Source organism: Phytophthora ramorum (assembly GCF_020800215.1).
Source record: "Phytophthora ramorum isolate Pr-102 chromosome Unknown Phyram_PR-102_s0009, whole genome shotgun sequence".
Taxonomy (NCBI): Eukaryota; Oomycota; class Peronosporomycetes; order Peronosporales; family Peronosporaceae; genus Phytophthora; species Phytophthora ramorum.
In genome coordinates, this window is record NW_027150655.1 from 999027 (window position 1) to 1014092 (window position 15066).

General features: G+C 54.0%; 5 protein-coding genes across 5 annotated transcripts; 2 read left to right on the forward strand and 3 right to left on the reverse strand.

Annotated features, from left to right (window-relative positions):
* Positions 1-99: 99 nt before the first annotated feature.
* Positions 100-5771, reverse strand: KRP23_10031 (Myosin-6; the record flags this gene model as incomplete). Its single annotated transcript, XM_067895663.1, has 5 exons — positions 100-4017; positions 4100-4366; positions 5318-5447; positions 5524-5635; positions 5720-5771. The coding sequence occupies 5 exons, from the start codon at positions 5769-5771 to the stop codon at positions 100-102; spliced, it is 4479 nt and encodes a 1492-aa protein (XP_067741860.1).
* Positions 5772-5850: 79 nt separating this feature from the next.
* Positions 5851-6535, forward strand: KRP23_10032 (uncharacterized protein; the record flags this gene model as incomplete). Its single annotated transcript, XM_067895664.1, has 3 exons — positions 5851-6036; positions 6115-6420; positions 6482-6535. The coding sequence occupies 3 exons, from the start codon at positions 5851-5853 to the stop codon at positions 6533-6535; spliced, it is 546 nt and encodes a 181-aa protein (XP_067741861.1).
* Positions 6536-7012: 477 nt separating this feature from the next.
* Positions 7013-9732, forward strand: KRP23_10033 (Dynein axonemal assembly factor 5; the record flags this gene model as incomplete). Its single annotated transcript, XM_067895665.1, has 3 exons — positions 7013-8966; positions 9038-9173; positions 9255-9732. 3 exons carry the CDS (start codon positions 7013-7015, stop codon positions 9730-9732), a joined length of 2568 nt encoding a protein of 855 aa, XP_067741862.1.
* A 158-nt stretch (positions 9733-9890) lies between these two features.
* KRP23_10034 (uncharacterized protein) lies at positions 9891-10136 on the reverse strand (the record flags this gene model as incomplete). The annotated part of the gene is made up of 1 exon (XM_067895666.1): positions 9891-10136. The coding sequence occupies one exon, from the start codon at positions 10134-10136 to the stop codon at positions 9891-9893; it is 246 nt and encodes an 81-aa protein (XP_067741863.1).
* A 296-nt stretch (positions 10137-10432) lies between these two features.
* On the reverse strand, positions 10433-11188 carry KRP23_10035 (Nuclear cap-binding protein subunit 2; the record flags this gene model as incomplete). Its single annotated transcript, XM_067895667.1, has 1 exon — positions 10433-11188. One exon carries the CDS (start codon positions 11186-11188, stop codon positions 10433-10435), a length of 756 nt encoding a protein of 251 aa, XP_067741864.1.
* Positions 11189-15066: the final 3878 nt, after the last annotated feature.

Sequence of the window (15066 nt, forward strand, 5' to 3'; positions counted from 1 at the left end):
CGGTGCCCCGGTCGGTAGCGATGATTCCCAGCTCGCCGTTCGTGCGCGACGACATCTTCAGGGACTTCCTTTCTACTCGCTAGTGCTCTGTACGGTTGCTCAATTGGGAGCGGTTACCTCGTCCCACTCGTACCCAAGCACGCGCGCCATGAAGCCTGACTTGGACTCCTTCTGAGCCGTCCGCATCTTAAACACGGCGTGGCACGTGCGGCATACGCGCTGTGGGTCCTTCACCTGTTTGCCGCCATTAGTCATGCGACCAGGAAATTCCTTCGGAAACCGGTGCATCTCCACCGTGAACGCCGAGCAATCTGAACAGCATACTCGTCCGCAGTGGCGGCAGTGGTGACGCCGGTTGGCAAACTTGAAGTTTGACGCGCACAGCATGCACGCTCGGCGCTCCTTCTCGTCAATCCATGTCGGAGGCTGTGTAATCGCGCTAAATAGCTTCTTCAAAAACTTCTTGTTCGCCACCTCAATCACCATTCGGCCCTTGGCATCAGCCGCGTTCAGCGATGCACCGTGCTTGATCAGTGCACAAGCAATGTCGATCAGTTCGCGCTCCACAGCAACGTGCAAAAGCGTTGACCCATCGGCTAGCTGGATGTTAGGGTCAGCTCCTCTCCCAAGGAACAGCTCCGTGATTGCGGGGTCGGTTTGACGGGTTGTCATGATGTGCACTACCATCGGAGTCTGGAATCTGGCGTTTACCTTATCCACTTCGGCACCGTGCTTAATCAAGTAATCCACAAGTCGGTAACCGTTCTTGCGATCACGAGACACGGCAAAGTGAAGCGCATTGTTCTCGTTTCGGTCCGTTAGAAGAATCAGGTCCTGAATGTCCTCGGACTTGCACAGCTCCATCACGATCTGGTAATGGCCCTTGCGGACCGCCAGGTGCAGCGCCGTCTGGTGGTGCTTCAGCTCACGGAATAGCACGTCTGCCTTAAAATGCATTAGAAGCTTCACCGTCTTGGCGTCACCGCGGTCCACGGCATTGATCAAAGCCGTTCGGCCGTCAGCATTCACGATGTTAGGCGTACAGCCAGCTTCCAGCAGCATTCGAGCAATGCGGGGGTCCTTGGTCAAGTGCAGTGGTGTGTTTCCATCGTCATCTTGGACAAGAACATCAGCCTCCCAGTCCAAAAGGATGCCGACAACCTCGACGTTTTGGTACAGAGATGCAGTGTGCAGCGGGGTGCGGCCACGGCGATTGCGGGCATTGATGTCAGAGCCGTTCTGAAGCAGCTTTAGTACATCTTGCTCATTGCAGCAGTTGGCAGCCACGTGAAGCACAGTGTCACCCGGGTCCATAGCAACCTGGCGTGAAGTGTTCGGCATCGCGTACTCATCATCACCGTACTCCTTGGTAAAGCGAAAGCGGGACACTGCACGGTTACCACGAGACTCATCCGAGTTCCTAGAGTACCTGAACTTCATAGACGATTCGCGGTCTCCTTCTGACGAGTCATCCGACACCGGGTCAGACGACGCAGACTGAGCCGTAAGGCGGTTTTGTTCTTCTAGCTCTGCAGCCTTGCGCTTCTCGTCCAGGATACGCTTCTCTTCAGCGGCGCGACGTTCATCCTCACGCTGCTTCTTCTCAGTCAGCTCCTTTTGGCGTTGTAGCTCAGCCATTTTCTTCTGATGACGCTCACGCAGCACGTAGAATTGACAACGCGTATTGAATCCACGAATCACCTTTTGCAGCACTACTGCCGAATCCTTCATGCGAGAGTAGCGGCGACGCGCAACCAGACCGCGGACTGCCGCCTGGATGAGCACAACAAACTCGCCATAGCGCTTTGCCAGCTGGGCCTCCACAAACTGAATCGCCGATCGACGGAAGAAAACGCGGGTAAGACCAACTTGGATTCCTGCAACTGCAGCCTCCTGCTGGTTGTCTGATGGCACACCAGCCAGCTCCGGGTACCGCTCCGCATGAGCCTTCAACAAGAACTCCACCAGGAGGCCCGCTGCTTCCTTACGCTCTGTGCTGTCGAAATGTTCTTCAGCGGCGTCGGCTGGAATACGCTGCAAGTATTCTCCATTCGCCAGCGGGCGGTAACGCTTGATGAATTGTTGGTGTGCAATACGGACGGGGTAACCTGCGCGGTTGACACGCACAGCTTCAAGGACACCGCCTGCCTTGAGCTGGTCGCACACACGCTTGGGCATCAAAAGGTTGGCTTTTGCTTTGTCGTTGGGCTTGAGGCAGCGTACGTAGTGGCAGTCAGTCACATTGATCGTTTCCAGAAGTGTCTTCAGTTGAGTACGGAACTGCAAGCCTAAGCTCACACGTGTGGCAACACTGGAGGCTCGGCCCTTCGGCTTCTTGGACGGCACTTTCTTCTCAGATGAAACCTGCAGCAATCCCCGAACGAATGGCTTCGACGATCGCTTGATGATCGCAGTGATCTCCGGGTACAGAATGTCCTTGTTCTTTTCACAGAATCCAAAAGTGTCGTACGAGACGGCGCCGGCGTAGTGGTGTACAACAAAGAGGTGGTTGGCAATCTCCGTCTTGGTTGCGCTAAAGTGAGGGTTGAGTTCGTGCTGTCGGTACAGCTTTCGCGCAAAGTTCTGATCGCTACCCTGGGGAACGATGCACTCTTCGTCAAGTGCCGGGAGGATGCCGAACGGCTTACCCTGAATCAGGTCAATGCACGGGCCATTGTCTGGGAAGTTGACGAAGCTCCACTGAATCTCTTCCTTCTCGTACGTCTCCTGTTCCATACGCAAAACAGTGAGGTTGAAGTGCTGCTGTAGCGTTTCGTTAGCGTAGTTGATGCACAGTTGCTCGAACGAGTTGTGCTCCAGGTCCTCGAAACCAAAAATATCGAGCAGGCCAATGAACGGGACATCACGGTCCTCGTACTCCACGATCTCATTGATGCGGCTCACAAGCCAATCGAAAAGCTTTCCGTACAAAAACCGAGCAAGCGCGTCACGGGCGTTCTCGGCAGCGTCCGGCAGCAAACCAATGGAGTAGTGCTCGTCCTTTGTCTGAATGTTGCGGTTGCAGATAGCCTGCTCGAGGCCTTGCTTGTCAACCTCCAAGTAGTCGAGCACTACTTTCATCGAGTCTTCACACATGCTTGAGATCTCTGATCCCTCCGTACCTGATGCCTGGTGGGTCTCCTCAAACTCTAGGTTACCAATGTGAAGCAGAGATGCGATTGTGGAGAAGATGCTCTCTCTGTCATCCTCGTCGAAGCCCATCGTCTCCATAGCGTTTTTTAGGACCCCAAATTGCTCCGCATCATTCACACCATCTTTACGCTTGACACACGTGCTCTGGTTGAGGTAGTGGAACTTGGTCGGCGCCTTCAGGGCCCACCGTTTCTTCTCTTCTGGAGAGGCACCAGCAATGATCTCGTAGAAAATGTGGTAGTTGCGCTCCGACTCGGCCTGGTACGCGAGACGCACCTTCTCCAGCAAGTACGTCTGAATGGACGCACCAATGAGGTTTCCCTGCGGCGAGAACTCCATCTTGATGAACTTTCCGAATCGACTGCTATTGTCGTTGCGAATGGTACGCGCGTTACCGAAAGACTCGAGGATTGGGTTTGACGACAGCACTTGCTTCATCACGTTGCTGTCGGCGGAGGCGTTCTTGTGCTGCGAGATGGTGGCCAAATAGTTCATGACGAACTTGGTCGTTTCGGTCTTGCCGGCGCCGCTCTCACCGCTGACCAGGATGGACTGGTTGGCGGCACTTCCATCAGAGCTGTGTCCAATCGGGTTCATGAGCGAGCGGTATGCCTTGTCGGCGATGCTGAAGACGTGAGGGGGCATGTCGGCCACCTCATGGCCCAACGCCCGTTTGTCTCCATTGCGTATGTACTTGCGCGTGATCTTCTCCGTGTATATACCCAGGTTCTGGAAGGGGTTGATGGCCAGCAAGATCTCGCCCGTGAGCGTGTAGATCTCGTTGATCTTGAAGCGCTCGTTCAGTGTGTGGCAGATGCCTGGCTCGTGCAGGTGTGGCAGCTGAATCAGGTCCTCCACGACGTCCTAGCAACAAGCAAAACCCAGCAAAAACGTCAGTGCTTCTCCCCGTGTCTCATTCCCGCGACCATCACTCCTGGTACTGTACCATGTCGCTGCTGTTGGCCAGCATCACGCCGTCCACCTGCTCGTCCTCGAGCGCCTGCACGTCGAGCTGCAGCGTCTTCTCGCTCCTGGCGTGCGGGCCTTCAGTGATGCGCAGCTTGACCTCGCGCTCGTCGGAGTCACCCTGCGGCTCGCCAAGCTTGACGACCGTCGCTCGGTGCCACTCGTCCGTGTCCACGTCGCGGAGCCATACGCCCACGCCCTTCTCCATTTTGCCTGGCGGGCGGGCGTCCGATGCGTTGGTGGTCTCCTGCTGCGGAAGCGCCGGGTACTCGGGTGCGAGTGCGGAATCGAGAGTGCAGATAGACCGCCGTCGGTTTTCCGCTTGTGTGGCCTGCAGGCTCGATTTCTGCCCGCGATGCAAATTAGTCGACTGGTCAAGCTCCAAATCGCTGTCCCGGCGACCCCAAAATGCTCAGACGGCGCCTTCCAAATAGTGAAAACAAGATAATTCTGACCACTACTGGCTCTTTCTAACCCCCTATCTCATTGGGTGCCAGGATCTAAATCGTATCGGTTTGCAGCCCTTTGCGATCTCTTTGGGCGGGGCTAGTTGATTTTTTTCGAGCTTGGCTCGCAACTTTTGCCTTGAGGGCTTACCCATGCGGAAGAGGGTGGCGCGCCATTTGTCCGAGTCCCCTACCAGGCGGTGTTGGTTATGATCGCAGCTAGGGGAGTACTGTGCGGCCAGCAGCACCAGAACCGGGAGGACGCCTTGGCCATTGCCCGATCACGTTCGCTCTCCATGAAAAATGTTGCAACTTTCTTTTTTCTGCCATGACTCATGCAATATCCATCTGCACGCAGAGGAGGGTGTAAACAATCCTGTTGCGAAGTCTGGTTCAACCAGCACGAATCTACTCATACTCATGAAGAATCCGCCGCCGGCGCCAAGGTGGCCGACGCCTTTGCCTTCGAGCAAAGGCGCGGCGAGCTGGGTCGTGGTGTCGGTGGCACTGAGAAGAAGCGGTCGCCAAGTAAAGTCGGCGGGTTAAACAAGTCGCTTCAACAATCGAGCGACAATCAACAGGGCGTGTGGTCCACCATACTTTATTACTGTGGTTCATTATGGCTTCGATGTTCATAGTCGCGTTCTCTCGCTGCCACGCGGTTCGTCGGAAGCGTGGTCTTCCTGGCGTCAGTCGAGCCAGTCTATCTTCATCGTGGGCAGGCAGGCTCAGCTCCCGCGGTTGGCACCGACCGCCGTCTGCAGCATGGACCCCACGAAGCTCGTGGAGAAGTCTCGGATGCTCGTCTCGCGCGTGAACTTCCGGCTGGTCTTGCGGTCCTCCTCTTGTGCGAGCTGCAGGCGCTTGCGCGGCGTGCATGGCCTAATGGCACGAAAAAGCACCGTCAGCGACCGAGGGATCAATTCCTCGCGAGCCACTCAGTGTGACGATGACGTACCTTTCAGGGAGCACTTCGTCTTGCATGGCTGGGCTTGCTTGGAATCGAGTGCAGTTGGGAAATGATGCAGTTTGCAGCGGTGTCCACAGCATAAGATCCCAGGGCTGCAATACTGCACGCAACGAGATCACCCCATGACTAAGCGTTATCTTTATCCGCCGTATCATCAGAACCGGAAGCTGGGCTCAGTTAGTACATGTATGATACTGCGTGTCCGTCGTAACAGCCTCGCCCTGCATCTTGGCCATCTTAACGCCTGCCTCATGGTCTTGGGGGCGATGCTCGCAGTGGAGTGCCATCCGTAGCAGTCGATCACGTTGTAACAACATGCCGACAGTCGTCTCGCCAATCGATGTCAAGCCGTCCCTTCTTGGCGAGTGCGTCGTGTACCTGGGCGTACTCAACTACTTCTTCAGTGTGGACGAGTCCACGCCCGTCGTGTCGAGGATCGGCACCGAAATGGGCCGCTTGCAGATCCGTGTCACCCCGTACGTCGCGGTGAGCACCAATAGGGCAAGTTGAAGTGCATTTTGCGTAGTACACGAACCATGAGCACCACCTCACGAGCATTTTCCTGCGCTGCTGCTGTAGTTGGAGGAGGAGTTCGCGGCGTATGAGCGCGTGGACGTCGACAGCGCCGAGGAGCAGGTGCATGAGTACATGGATCGCGTGCTGCAGTTCCGCGTGGAGCTCTCTCGGCTGAGTGAGCTCGCACCGCAGCGGTTCTCGCACGTGTCACTGCGCTACACCTTCTTCCGCGAGACCAGCACACAGACGCCGAGGTTCCACCTCGACGAGCGCGGTGACAGCGGTCCGCTCGAGCTCGAGTTTCGGCACGCTGTCGACGTCAGCGACGCGCTGGTCAAGTACCTCACCGGCAGTAACCTCGCCATCGAGGTGCGTACGCTCTGAAGGGCTCTAGTCGGCTCGCTGCTGACACCGTCGTTCGCATGCACAGATTCTAGGTCATACGAGCGGCTGCACGGATGCCATTCTCGACACTTCCGGTTAGTTATGGCTACATGATATGATTCAGCGTACATCAAATGGCCGCAGCAAGGCAGCACGCTTATCCTTTTCTAGTTATGGGCGATGAACGTGGGGCTTAAGTTACCTCGGAGCTGTTTAGTTTGTTCAACACACGAGCTTGAGAAGTTACTGGTTTCGCTTAACTTGCAGCCCTGTCCATCAGCACCCCAGGTGCTCAGGTGCTGGTGTTGAATCAGCAACGCAACAGTGCTGACTCCCAAAAAGAGACCAAAGTCGGCTAGTTGCTGCTGAGCTATGTACTAAGATCAGCATGATTAGCTCAGTTCCCAGTGGTATCGCGGGGAAAAGAGTGTTGTCAACAAGCACCACTAAACTAGCTCGTCCAGCCAGCCTGCCATCTTGAGGCTGCAGGTAACCTGCAGGTCAAGATGGCTACATTAGAGTCGTACCTAACCGTGTTTCGCGACCTTTCATGCAGTCACTTCCAAGATACGGCTCAATGGGGACGCGCGATGTGGACGCGCTCTGGCAGGAGCTGGCGCAGGAGAACGAGTACCGGAACGTTGAGGTCTCTCGGCTCTTGAAGAAATCCATGGCGACAGGAGGCACGTCGAAGAAGCCCGTCAAGACCTCCGTCAACCGACGAACTGCGCGTGTGTCGGCGATGCACTCAGATCCTGGATGCGCTTCGGACTGCAAGCCTAACAAGCACGATGAGGTCTTCAGTCTGCCGAAAGTACTCAATCAACTGGCCGCTGAGCAGCGCAGTGTGCGTAAGAAGGCGGCAATTGCGCTAGAGCTTCAGTTCCTGGACGACGACGCAAATGTGAAGACATCCCCCGAGACGACGGACAAGACCGCAGCGTGTGAAGCGTTCGCGGAAATGGCTAAGCCGCTGTTCAAGCGCTTCAATGATCCAGTGGAGAAGGTGCGGGGGATCTGCATCCGCATCGCCACCAAGTGCATCGCAGAGGAAGAAGACCTGCTTCGTTACCTGCCGTACCTGATGCCAGCGATCACGAACCGCATTAACAGCCAGTACGGCTACGACGAGGAAAACCAAGTCTTTTCGCGTGACCAATTTCTACACGATGCCTTCAAGCGGGGAAGAGTCTACGTCGCCGAGAACCACGTTGCCCGGATCAAGCCTGACGAGCCGTCTGAAGAGATCCGTCTATTGCTGCTACGTCTGGTGGACGCTGTCTTGCAAAACGCATTCGAGCGTCGGGCTTCGTCTATCCTGCATGCATATATATATGATATTCTGCTGCTACTGATAAGTGGCGTGCACGACGACTTCCAGGAAATCAACATCACGAGCTGCCGTATCCTCGCCGCCATTAGCAACCACATGGTGTCGGTCATGAAACACTTCAGTGTTGCGGCAGTGCGCACCCTCATGCCCCTACTGCTTCACCGACTGGCGCGTGTGCGAGTTGCTGTTGTGGAGACAATTCGTGCTTTGGTGACCTGTCCGAACGTTGAGAAGTGCAAAGGCAGTGGCACTGAAGCCATTGTTGACCTCATCGGGCACCGCGACGAGAATGTTATCCCTGTGGCATCCTTCTACACGTCAGAAGTGCGGTTAAACTACTTCGCCAAGCTCGACCAAGACAGAAACCCGATGGTCCGCCGTGCCTTTTTCGCGATGATCAGTGACTGGATGGTCAACCTTCCTGACCGATACGATCACGAATCTCGTCTACTGCCGTACTTGCTCAGCGCGGTTAGCGATGAAGATACTGCAATATTTCATGATGCACTGAAGACTCTCGAAGTTCTTGGTGAGCGATACGAACGAGAACACGGCGAAGAGGTAATTGAGATCAAGCAGTATGGAATGGACGGCAAAAACCCAACGTACAATTACCGATCCCCATTGCCAGCGCCATTCGCCGCTGGTCGACCGTCGCTGGGAACAAGACTCTTTGTTCGTGGACGAGCAAGAAGGTTCTTGAATCCGATCTTGCGTGAGCTTGCTAATTGGCAGGATGCCACCCGTGCTCACGCGGTGCGTCTTTTGAAGTGTGTGCTCGTTTACTGCGAAGAAACTATCACGGTCGACGTACATCTGTTAGTGATGACACTTTTGAGAACATGGGGTGGTGATCGTGGTCTTCTCCTCGAGTTTCAGCAGTGCGCTGATCTCACCGGACGTTTCGCCGCTCCGCGAACCTACTTGCCTCTACTGCTTGCGCGCATTCGTGGAGACTCTGACGTTGTCGTGCCACTCGCTGCAACAGTGGAAGGGAGCTCCACTGTTGCTTCGCAAACAGCAGTGGCTCTCGAAGTCCTTCACCATTTACTCCAGGGTTCACTGGACAAGATGGTTCTCCCACATGTGCCAGATATCCTGGATACAATTGCGCTACCTTCGATCCTCGACCTGGAGAGCAAAGCGGTGAAGCTGGCTCTGGCCCATGTACTGCTGCAGATAACAATGCTTTTGGAGCGTACGGTGACCTTTCCTTACTTCATCAGTGTTTGTGTGGTAACAATGTGCCTTTTTGTTTTTCACGCACAGGAAGTGGAAGTGATGCCGTCACAGCATTTTTTCTGGAGCGTGGGCGCTTAACATCCATGGAGCAGAGCTACTCGCGGCTTTTTGACATCGGTGTCGTAGTCGCTGCCAGCTCCTACTGTTCTGCTGCCGTTACAGAGTAAGTCTCCCTGTCAAATGACCCTGCAACAGCCTTTCGTAGCGCGTCCACCGACTAACGTTAGTTATCTGCTCTATTCAGGGCCTCGAGCGCACTCAATGGCCTAACAAAACTTGAATCGTTCACGAACATCGACCAGCTATATGTCAAGCACGGTTCATCGTTGTTGCAGCGTGCAATCCAGGATCTCCAAGACATGTTGGCTGTGCAGTGGTCGGCGCATAGCGCAGCCCAGCTTGCGTTGGAGCAGGTTCTTACGGCAGCACCAGTTTCTCTCTTGCTGAAGTATGGGTCCGAGCTGAACGATCTCTTTCAGTCGACCCTGCAGACTGACCAACCTCCAACTAACAAGGCGAGCAACTCAGCAGCAGTAGAAGAAAATGCCAAACAGTCACGACGTGCGCGGACGCAGAGCTTTGGGCGTGTGCTGAAGGGGCTGGCGGGGAGAGTACAGGCAGAGGTTGAAAAACAAGGGGCTGTCTCCGAGTCGTCCGTTGGCGCTTCATACATGAAGTCCTGGGGGAGCCTGCTGTCCGCCAATAAGGCTGTCGTAGCGTGAGTTTCTGAGCCCCACATCATCCACACGATGTCTGGTGTGCCAGTTCCAAGAGAGCTAACCAACAACCTCTATATAACCATCGAATAAGTCTCTCTCTCACTGCAGTCAAAGCCTCGTCTTGGTCTTTCCTTGGCGCTTCACTCTTCCAGCGTGGCTCGTTACTTGTCCTTCTTGGACTCGTCCGTCATCCCGTCTGTCTTCTGCTCCTGCTGCAGCCAGCGCTGGCGCACCACGAGGCTCCAGAGGAAGCAGGGCACGAACGGCACGAGCACGATGTAGAAGCCCTCCAGCTGCGACGAGTAAAAGTGCAGCACCGACAGTAGGGCGCACAACGCCGTGAAGAAGGCGTACACGCCCGCGACGAAGTTGTAGTTGATGGTCGGCGACGGCGTGAAGACCCCCATACTGCGCGACTGCCAAAGAGGAACAAGGTGTAAACGTGAAAAGCGCGTTAAGTCCGAGTTGAGGGCAGTCGACGTCGATCGTGGGAAACCTACCAACAAAACCCTACACAAACCTCGGCCTATAGTACTACACACGTAGCGTGTCAAACTGCAGGTGCATGTCATCTACTTCAGACTTAACCATACAAGAAAGTGTCATGCCAGGCAAAACTCCGAACCCCGCCCATTGTCAAGACCCGGCACTGTAGTCAAATACAGCAACCCGCCGCCCTCTGCGGCACATCCAGCTCATTTCTCTACGCCTCCGTCGGCTCCTCTTGTTTCTCTTGCACAGTCTCCGTCGCCTCGGTTGTCTGCTGGGGCTCCTCCTCTGCCACCTCGTCCTCGCCCCTATCCGCATCATCCTCGCGATGACGGAACCTCGGGTTCTCCTCCTCCTCCTTGTTTTCCTCCCTCGTCGGCGACTCCTCGCGTCTTTGGCGACTGGCAGACGGTTCATCCGGCCCATAGATGTCGTCTCTCGGCCGCTTAACGTGTGCTGGGCGACGGAAGTGGTGCCCGTCGGCGGTGGCATCGTCTCCGCGTCCGTATCCGCCTCGACCAGCGTCGTAGTCGTCCTTAGAACGTCTGTCATCTCTCACTTGGCCCCCAGATAGGCCACGACCAAACTGGCGGCCCTCTCGGAAGCCCCCGTCCGTCTCGCAGCGCACCACTCGGTTGTCCAGCTTCGTCTCGCTCAGGAACTGAGAGCAGGCCTCAGCCTCGGAGTGGGTACTGTACTCCACGAAGCAGAAGCCGCACGGAGTCTTCTTGAAACGATCTAGCCCCATAATGACGCGCTTGACGTGCCCCACGCGGCTGAACAACTCGTAGATCTGCGCCTCGGACGTAAAGAAGGACAGGTTGCCCACGTACAACGTGCTGGAGCGAGCCATGGCGCGCTGCTGCTCGGCGAAGGAGCTGAAGGTCTTGCGGTCCCAGTACTGGCGCTGCGACGGCCCGCGCGCCAGACGATGCTCCTCGTCGGCCACTTCCGCGTACAACTCTGCCATTGTCTTGAGCTACTGGGCGGCAGCCAGCGGACGCTTGTATAAATTGAAAACAAATGTCGGTAGACCGCCAACCCGCCGAAGAGAATATGTCGGCAGGCTGGACACTTTGGGCAAAAAAACCAGGGACTTATTCTTAAATGCCCCAATGAGGGAATAAACAACCAGGGTTTTTTCCTCCCCATATTTTCGGTTAGATTACCAGTTTTTTATTTCAGTGGGGCAGTCAGGATGAAAGTTTGGCGCGGTACATGCACCACGTAGCACGTAGCACTGACCGTAATTACTTGCTTAATGCTCCGCACCAAGTTAAATCAGCCACCCTTATTTTTTTTACTGTCGATATTTCGAGTTGACACTCGCTATTTAGATATGTTTGAGCTAGGATTGGTATACTACTTGTGCTAAGAGTGACCACACCGGGGTGCTATTAGCCCCCCAAAATGCCAGATTTGGCACTAGGATAGCATTGCACAGCGCCACCGGGGCGGTTAAAAGCTAAACAGATTTAGCTTTGAGGCCATCGGGGCCACATCTAGAGCTAAATTTGTCTCTGAAAATAGCACCAGCGGAGTGGTGAACAGTCTGCAAGATGTCCGAGAAACGAGGAGCGAACTACAGTGCTGCAGAGGATAAGGCTTTGTGTGAGGCATGGCTGAATGCTAGCTGTGATCCTGCAACTGGGATCAATCAGACCGGAGACGACATGTATCACAAGGTGAGAAAGGTGTTTGAAGAGATTCTAGGGACTCCTACTACGAGAAATCCTGGCTCGCTGAAGTCGCGCTTCCAGACAATTTCGCGGTCTGTGTCGAAGTTTGTCGGTTGCTTCAAGCAGGTGGAACGGCTGGATGTTAGTGGTAGATCTCCAACGGACATCATTCATCAAGCTGTGGAGCTGTACGAAGCTGAGAGCGGAAAATTCCGGTTCTTGCAGTGCTGGAGCATCTTGAAAGACTCGCCAAAGTGGGGCGTTTGGCGAGACGGAAACGCCAAGAAGACCTCTCTCAGGAAGCGGACGGCAGTCGAATGTTTGGCTGAACTACAATCTGTGGACGGTATCGGGAGTAGCATATCCGACGGTACATCAACAGCAGAAACAGAAGCAGAAGATAAGCGCCCCATCGGGCAGCAGCGTGCTAAAATGGAGCGCGCAAACCTAGCTCTCTACTCTAGACAAGTGCAAGCCACCGAAAGAATGGCGAAAACAGCCGATGCTCGCGTTCGTGTGGCTCAAGATCAAGTTGATCAGAATCTTTTAGCATGGCAACAAACACTAGCGACCCGGAGACGATGGAGTTCATCGCGCTCAAACGACGACTTGTGTTAGCACGACTTCGTAAAGAGGTTGCTGCTGTTGACACAGATACTCCTGCAGCTGCAGGACATGGATCTCGGCTTGGTGATCAGCCGGATCCAGCCAGAGCAGAGCCCATCACTACTGCGCCATTAACTCCAGCAGCCCAACCAAAAGGAGTGTCAATTATGCGCCATCGCGCTTGTAACACACCGAAGCATCGTTCCACGTCCTTGCGGCAAGCTTCCTGTCGCTTGACGAAGTGCTTTTGTTTTAATCCATGGGGTTTCTCAATAGGTTTGACAAACACAGGCCATTCAGGGTAGATTCCGTCTGCCAACAAGTACGGCGTGTCATACGGCTTTCCTACGAGTTTCACATTTAGTTTGTAGTAATTAAGAAAGCCAATGTGAAGAAGCACATCGTACCAGATATCATGAACTCGACACGGGGAGCAGTACCCTGCAGAAAATCTTGAAACAAAGGAGACTGGTCCAGAACGTTGATACCGTTTAGAGAACCTGGAGACCCGAAGTTGCAGTGCCAAATTCGTAAGTTGTAGTCTGCGACGGCCTCAAGAATCTTAGTGGGCTTTTTCTCCTTCCCTTTGTGTTGTCCAGCCAGTGCAGTCGGACAATTTCTCCATTGCCAGTGCATGCAATCTACTGAGCCTATCATCCCAACGAAACCACGGCGAGCATTTTCCTGTAGAATTTCCTGTAATTCACTTGGTGTTGGTGACCGAAGATATGCACTGCCAAACCGCGCGATGATAGCACGACAGAAGCGTTTCAAGCATTTTAATGCCGTAGTTTCTGCTATCTCCAAGTTTTCGTCAAGCGCGTCAGCAGCAGATGCATATGCAAGTTGTCGTAATGCAGCAGTAACTTTAAGCAAACTCGAGATGCCTAGCTTACCAGTAGCGTCAGCCTTCTGTTCGAAGTAGTCATCGGTCTCAACGACTCCTATCAGCACCTTCGTGAACAAACGTTGGGTCATTCGAAAGCGCTTTCGGAACGCTGATGAGTCGTAGACTGGTTTTGGTCCGAAATACTGCTGCAGAAGACGTAAATGACGGTCGGCCGCTCGACGATCCTTGTTTGCGGCTCTGCCTGGCCTCGAACCACCCGGATACGACGACAAATCCAAGCCTCTAGGTTTAGACAACACTAAATTCAGAACAAAAGCTTCCTCTTCATTCCCTTCATCTAGCAAGACCGTCAACCAAGACGACGAAAATTGATCAACCATAGCTTCAACGTAGTTAATAGCCGCACCACCGGTGTCAAATTGGCTTTTGGCTGATGCTATCAGCCAGGGGACATGTGGTTTCGCTGCTAAATATAGGATAGCAATAGCAACTACCGGTGTGGTCACTCTAACGCGCTGGATTTCGCAATCCTTGGCATGGTCACCATACAAGTGGCGATTGTGGCACTGCGTTAGATTAAACCAGCCACGTAAGTTCATACAAAACGTATTATATCATAATGATTGTAAAAGTAGTAGTGTATGATACAGAGCTATAAACGCGTGGAAGGAGAGCTCGTGGGGTCATTTCGCAAGATATGAAGGACGAAGAAGCCCCTTCCACCTGTAAAGAAGAAACCCACAGTCACCACGAAGAAGTCAAGGCTGACGAAGCGTGAACGCGGACGAATTGAAGGCCTCCATCTCGCTGGGGTCAGTGGTCATGACATTGCTCGCGTCACAGCACGCAGCAGACACACACTTAGTCGTGTGATTACCCCTCCTCCACCCAACCATCACAAGCGCCTTGGCCTTCGCCCAACGCTTGGAGATCCTGAGGTTCGCCAGTTGGTGCTCACAGCCTCCAAGGACCAGCTGTCGGCCGTAAAGCTCAAGACCGAGCTTGGTTTTTCCATATCAGTACGCACCATCCAGCGTATACTAAACCGGGTGGACTGGCTAGTATGCGCTAAGATGAAGAGCACTCAACTGCTGAAACCAGAGGACATGCTAGCTCGTAAGGCGTGGTCCAGCGCCATGCTTTTGAGAAAAGACGCCAGGTCTGACTGGGGCACCGTCATATTCTCCGATGAGAAGAAATGGAATCTTGAAGAGCCCGACGGCTTTCAGCACAACTGGCGAGATCTCCGGGATAATGTTTATATCTGTTGCAAATCTACTGGTCGACCTGTTGTGTTTATAATCTGCTGGAAACCTGTCATCTGTGTATGGTTATCTGTTGCAACGAATAAGGAGCAAAAGCAACAGGTATATAGTACGGAAAACCTGCAACAGAAACGTAGTAGTGCGGAATCTGAATTTATGTTACTTCACATTCACGATCGGCGCAAAGTAGGTCTACATGTTGCCGTCGACAGCAGTAACCAGACATAGACTCTAAGATGAGCGTGCCAGCTTTGAGAATAGGATGCATAGCTGTTGTGTAACCACCGTTCACTTTAGCGCGTCGGTTCAATACAAAACATTGAGCGCGATGAAGAACGACACGACTGGTATCACATGTGAAGCGGCCTTTGCTGCAAGTGAAGACATCGTTGGCGTCGAGAGTGATCCATATCAGGAGGCAACGTTTGGCCGGGAAAGTGACGAGGTT